The sequence below is a fragment of the Phalaenopsis equestris genome, unplaced genomic scaffold (genome assembly GCF_001263595.1).
Source record: "Phalaenopsis equestris unplaced genomic scaffold, ASM126359v1 Scaffold000247, whole genome shotgun sequence".
NCBI classification, from domain to species: Eukaryota; Viridiplantae; Streptophyta; class Magnoliopsida; order Asparagales; family Orchidaceae; genus Phalaenopsis; species Phalaenopsis equestris.
The window spans coordinates 302,283-308,989 of NW_018164689.1; the positions used below are offsets into that span (position 1 = coordinate 302,283).

At 38.8% G+C, this 6,707-nt stretch overlaps 2 protein-coding genes across 2 annotated transcripts in view; both read right to left on the reverse strand.

Moving 5' to 3' along the window:
• Positions 1 to 2,382: 2,382 nt before the first annotated feature.
• On the reverse strand, positions 2,383 to 3,573 carry LOC110024113 (NDR1/HIN1-like protein 13). Its single transcript, XM_020723885.1, has one exon. It carries the CDS (start codon positions 3,495 to 3,497, stop codon positions 2,712 to 2,714), a length of 786 nt encoding a protein of 261 aa, XP_020579544.1. The 5' UTR covers positions 3,498 to 3,573; the 3' UTR covers positions 2,383 to 2,711.
• A 2,274-nt stretch (positions 3,574 to 5,847) lies between these two features.
• Positions 5,848 to 6,707, reverse strand: part of LOC110024111 — a 3,161-nt gene continuing 2,301 nt past the window's right edge. Inside the window, exon 3 of the mRNA XM_020723882.1 lies at positions 5,848 to 6,536. Coding sequence (XP_020579541.1) covers positions 5,941 to 6,536 — 596 coding nt within the window. The 3' untranslated portion in view covers positions 5,848 to 5,940. The remainder of the gene's footprint in view (positions 6,537 to 6,707) is intronic.

Genomic DNA, 6,707 nt, shown 5'->3' on the forward strand with positions numbered 1-6,707 from the left:
TATTTCTCCCTGTGGGATCGATATCTAGGACTCCATTAGAGCCCTATATTACTTGAGCGATACGTATACTTGCGTTGACAAATTTGACTTTAACATTATTGAATATTATATTTATACATCTTTATTAAATCAAACATATATATATATATAAAGTCGCAATCAAGTTTTTGGCGTCGTTGCCGGGGATTTAAATCTTCTAGTAGCGTCATCAAATTCTTGTAATTGTTGATTTACAAAAATAGTCGGTCATTCAACAATATGAAAAAGAACTAGAAAATCTTAAATCAGTCATCCAACACAATCATTGGCAGGGAGGCTATGCAAATAGATTGACACACTTCACAAATAAGACACATGGATTCTGATGTCCCTGCCCCCCCTACCATCCAATTAATCCATTTTGAGCAGCAAATAGATGTACAAAATAAAGTGTCAATCTGATGGAACCATCTGTATGTACAATGCGCACCTCGTACCTTAAGGCTACAAACAAGAATTTACCTTGCACTGCACTGATACCTTTAGTTTATGGCTAAACACCCTATCATTCAAACTCTCTTAACAGTCTTGGTTCATTGGAGTTAGCCTATTTTCTAGCTAGACGTCACCAACACATTTCTTCATGAAGAACTTCAGGAAATAGTGTATATGCACAAAGCGAGGAGATATGTTGACAAAAATAAACCGAACCATGTGTGTCTACTACAGAAATCCATTTATGTTCTCAAGCAATCCCCTCGCCGGTGGTTTACTAAATTCACCAGCAAATTACTTCAGCTTGGATTTTGCAAAAGTCAAGCCAATCCATCTCTTTTCATATAAGAGCATAACTCTAATTTAACTTATCTTCTTTTGTATGCTGATGATACTTTGGTGACTGAGAACAACACAAGAACCATCAATAGCCTACTTGATGCACACCAAACTGAATCTCAAATGAAGAAGATGGGCTTCGTCACAACATTTTTCGAAATTAGCATAAACCAAACTTTAATGGGCTTTTTCTCAATCAAACTCACTATGCCTCCAAGATTCTTAAAAAGACATGTATGGAAGATTGTAAACTCAAACTAAATCAAATGGCATTAACATAACCTCTCACAACCGAATTGCAATGACCCTTTGCTAACCCACATCAATACCATCATCTAATCAGCTCTCTAAAATACATAACACTTACAATGTTGGACATAAACTATGTGGTTAATATGCTCTCTCAACAATTGAAACAACTACTACGCGCTCATTTCCAATAACTCCAACGACTTCTTCGGTACATTAAATGAATATTAAGTAAAATACATAACACTTACAATGTTGGACATAAACTTTGTGGTTAATATGCTCTCTCAACAATTGAAACAACCACTACGCGCTCATTTCCAATAACTCCAGCGACTTCTTCGGTACATTAAATGAATATTAAAACTTTGGCTTCCAATCCCACAAGGAACTTTCCTTCACATTTATTCCGACTCCAGTTCGACAAGTGATCCGCTAGGTCATCGTTCTTTCACCAGTTATTGTTCTTTCCATGGTTCAAATTTGATCATTTTACAAGTCAAAAAAACAACTCGTCATTTGTCATTCCTCGACCGAAAAAAAAAATATAGAGCATTGTCTGCAAATCCATGCATGCACTAAACATATCAAAATTGATTATCATTTCATTAGAGAAAAAAATTTTCTCCAAAGAAGTGATAGTTAAATATATCCCTACAAGTGAATAGCCGGTCAATATATTCACAAAGTCTCTATTGACACCTCGTTTTATACTTCTTCGAACCAAGATGACACTACAGCCAAGCTGCATTAGCTTGGGGGATAATAATGAATTTACCTAGTCTTAATGCAGCACTGTCTCCACTACATATGTCCAACATTTTACTTTTATACCATATATATCTAGAATCATCTATGTTGTATATATAATGTTAGGTACTACAGCTAGTCACAAGGGGTAGTAACCTTTCTGTTTGATGATATGATTCATCTCCGCCTCTATTCTTTGATTCTTCTTCTTCTTCTTCGCATTTTATCTATATCTACCAAACATTTGACACTTAAATTCAGCTAGTTTTCAAGTCGTGAAGAAAGGTAGAGGCGATATATTTGGAATAACACAAAAGGATGCATTGCATTATTGCGGCGAAATAAAATGCAATGCACTCATTTTTTCACCCGACCAAACAACCCACATTGCATTGCATTATTGAGGCCAATTCTCATGAGATCATCATTGAACTTCTATCATCTTGAACATAATTTGTTAAATCGTATATGTCAATTAGTAATTTTTATGTGGATCTTTTATATTAAACTATCAATGAAAGAATAAAAATAAAACCAGGAGAAAGATTTCCATTCATACTCTGATGGCCAAAAAATTCATTCAAATATATGATGAACATAGATATGATCTCCCCAAAGCAATCTAGCATCACAACCAATGTGGTCGAGAGCCAAATTACATCATTAGCAAATATTTAAAAACAAAAATAAAAATTACATCAAGAGCATTTCACAGATTTTATGTGAAAAACTCAAAAAAATCCTTCAAAAATATAAGACATTTATATAACATCTGCAAGAAAATCTTTTAGAATCTGAAAATAATACTCAAATTCATTATTCCTTACAGATTAAAATTATAAAGCCATATATTTTTGAACCAAATTCGTTTCATTTTCTTCTCCATTTAAGAAGCCATTTCATGACCCCGCTAACCCTACCACAACCATGCAATCTTGAGACAACACCTTCATCACCTTCCCCATTCCCTTCAACCTCACATCGCACTCCACCTTCATTTTCATCCTCCACAACCTTAATCGCCAAATCTGCGCCCTCACCGGCATCCCCACCATCAACTTTAGCTCCACCGCCTTCTTCGATCCCTGCAGACTCTCCTCCACCTCCTCTAGCACCGCCTTCTTCTCCCCGTGTAACCCTAATTTGAACCTTTTAGACTCCTTCGCCTTCAGGTCTAACTCGGGCGACTCTCCATCCATCAAGACTTTCCCTTTATAACTCAGCCTCACCCCTCGTCCTACGCTTTTCTCGATCGAGTATCCCATCCCAATACTAGGGTTCTTAACCTCCATGAAGATCTCGAACAGAGCCTTCGATTCCATTTCAACACAATCAACATCGAAGACAGGGGCAGTCGGGCGAACGACGATGTAGAAGACGAGCGATGCGGCCAAAAGAGGAATCGCTATGGAGATGAAGACGCAAAGGAAGCGGAGGAAGAAATTGAGGCAAGGCGTGCGTCTTTTCCGGAGAGAAGCGAAATGGGCGCGGTACTCTTCGACAAGACGAGCGTTCTCCTTAGGCGGGACGCGGTAGATCTGATCTTTGGGGACCTGAACGATGTAGGTGAGGGGAGGCGGGTAGGCGTGGACAACGGCGGAGGAGAAGGCGTTATCGTGGGAGGCAGGATGGGGTGGTAGCGGGGGGCGAGGAGCGGGAGCGGGAGCGGGCGGCCCCTCCTCCATTGAGAGATAGGGGGGAGGGGGATGGGTTTAGGAAGGAGGAGGATGGGAAGGAAGGAGAGGCATCTTGATTTGGAAAATGTATAAACGGGGACAGCTTGGTTGAAAATACGTGACCATATATTTTTTTTCTGGCTCCGAGATTTGTGGAGGTTTACTCGGTCCTGGAGAGAAGAGGCTAACGGTCGCGGACGGACCGGAAAGAATAACCGTCGCGAGCCCGCGAGCCGGGTTCAGACCGGTTGTGCGTTTGTTTTTTTTTTTTCTTCATTTTGGATAATTACATACAGACCATCCAAAACTGATATTTGCAAACTAAGCCCTCAATGGATGAAAGAGGGGGGTTGATTTGCAAATAGGAAGTTTTTGTTGGTTTGTATGTAAATTGTTCCTTTTTTTTATGAGGTGGGGAAGGGGTGGGAGAAGATATCCTATTGAGGAATTTCTATAGGAAGTTATATTATGTTTCTGTTTAAACAATTGAGTGAATTTGAGGATCTTCGTCTTCCTCCAATTATTCAAAGCACTTCTTCCACATTCACTCGAAAGCCACATGGATTCTTTTCCCCTCCATTTATTTGATTGTAAGAACCTTCTCCAACCTCTTCTTCTTCATTTGATTGCATATGATTTCTACCATTCTCTTCATTCATCGTTGTTCTGTAGATTTTGCATGCATACCACCCATCTCTGTGATGTACTTTTAATAGAATCTTCAATGAAGCTTACAGGAATTTAGTTCCATTTACTTTCATAGCTTATGGGTTTTATTTCAAAGATTTTCAAGATTTGGGTGATATGCATGCCAAGTTTTTTTTTTCTTAGAGAAAATGTTGCATCCGGACTCCGGACGTCCGGACAACGGCCCGGATGCAGCGAGGAGGGTGGAGGCCCTATTCCTCCCTTCCTCTGCTACCTTCGGGCCGTTGTCCGGATGTAATATTTTTTCGTTTTCTTATGGGTCTTCATACGAGATTTGGTGAAGTTCTTTTTATGTGAATCTTTATGCAAAGTTTGATGAAATTTGTATAATGTGAATATTTCTGTGAGAAGATTATTTATGAAGTTTTTTTCATGTGAGAATCTTTATGAAATGACCAATTTATCAGAAGTTTTTTTTTTTTTTTTTAATGTGAATCTTTTTATGAGATCAATATTTTTGTGAAAGGTTTTGTAACCTACCTTTTTCCACTTAGGCATGAATCAATGTAAGTTATTTTTATGTTATGCGGTTACTTGCTATCAACAAATCAAGCACGTTGTTTTAGCCATTTCTCACTAAAACATCAAAGGTCAAAATAAAACCTCACCCCATATTTTTCATCTGATACTACTACATTTCTTAAATTCTCACTCAAAACATCAAATGTAATGATAAAACTCCATCCCATGACTTTTATTTGAGGCTACTAAATTAGGCACTCTCATTTAGTCATGTCTCAAATTCTCACTTAAACATCAAATGTACCCCACCCATATTTTTCATTTGATCTTGTTACAGAGCATTTGAAACATTGTTATCAACCAAACAAGCACTCTCTTTCAGCCATTTCTCAAACTCTCACTCAAACAATAAAGGTAAAGATACAACCTCACCCCCATATTTTTCATTAGAGGCTACGACATATAGGGCACCCAAAACATTTCTATCAACAAATCAAGAAATCCTCACTCAAACATCAAAGATACATATAAAACTCTATTCCATATGACACTCAGTCATAAATTTGCAAAATCCAAATTCCAATTATAAAGAAAAAAAACAAAAAATCATAAAATCCAAATTCACACTTCAAACTGCAAATGTGAAAGCTAGAAATAACAAAATCCAAATTCTCACTTTAAACCGCAAAAGAGAAAGCCACAAATAAAAAAAAAAAAGTAATTTCATAAAAAAAAAAGTAGATAATTCCGTGAGAGGATGGGGAGCATAACAAATAGATAGAGAACTGGAGATCAAAAGAAAGAAAATGAGCAGAGAGGCAACACGTTGCCACCAGAGAGTGACTCAAGAGAGGAATTATCAAGAGAGTCGTGCCAGAGAGTGACTCAAGAGAGGAATTATCAAGAGAGCCGTGAATAGGGCAGAAAGAACGAGAGAGAGAGAGAGAAGACAATGATGTGAGGGGAGTGTGAGAAGGAAGTCAAATAATAGATTCACGAAGAAACAAGGTGGGAGCAGGGATGAACAAGGTCCCGCATTTACATAAATTTTTAAGAACACCACTATTTCAAACGCTTCATCCGACATTTTCCCGAATCGCCATTAAATCTTCCACAAAAAGAAACTAAAATTAAAACTAGTTAAGAAGAACAAAAAAAACTAAACATTCACATCATACAACTAAAGAAAAACCTAAACTTACCATTAAAAACTTAATTTACAGAAGTTCCAACAAATTACAAACGCTAATCTTGATCATCCATAAAATTAAGCAGCAATTAATTAGTATTCCATACATCTCCAACTTCTCCTCTGCCTCCACCTCTCACTTCCCCTGCTCACCCCCATTTCTCCACCATCTTCAAAAGCCGACTCTGACTTCATAACTCCATCCAATTTCGGTTTCTTCCTCGCCGCCACACCGTAAGCCCTCACCGCTTCAATCAAAAGCTCCACTCCTTCCTTTCTCAGCCACCAAAATCCCACCTTTCTCCCCCTCGGCACCGCCGCCGCCGCAGCAGAGCTTCCACCGGATTCTATGGCGTCAAGCAAGGCGGCGAGCGTCCAGACGGTTGGAAGAGCAGTTGCAGCTGGTGGTGGAAACGCTACCTGGAGGTGATCGCGGGGAAGCAGAGCGCCGCTGAGGAGGGCGCGAGAGGTGAGCTTCACAGCGGCCGACATTCTCACTGCTCGCTGAATTTTGGTTTCAACGATGTCGAAGATGGTACAGCAGCCTCCGCCGACGCCGGAAAATGGAGACTTTACTACTGAAGCGGCGGCGGCGGCGGTGAGTTTGGTGCTGCTTTGGGCGGCGAGGTTCTTCAGGTTATCGTAGGCGCGAGTCCATATTTCGGATTCGTCATGCGGAGAGTCGGATCCTGAATGGAAAAATCTTGATTTGGATAAATATGATAGTATAAATTTTTCTTAGGTCGTTTATTTTGATTCATTTAATCAACTTCTCTTTTATTGTTGCAACAATTTTTAATATTTTTATTTAAGAATGTTTCCTTAAATCTACGTATATAATATGGTTATATATATATTAT

What these genes read in the sequence shown, in the direction of transcription:
- LOC110024113 (XM_020723885.1), bottom strand. Translation starts at nt 3,497, where the DNA reads ATGGAGGAGGGGCCGCCCGCTCCCGCTCCCGCTCCTCGCCCCCCGCTA.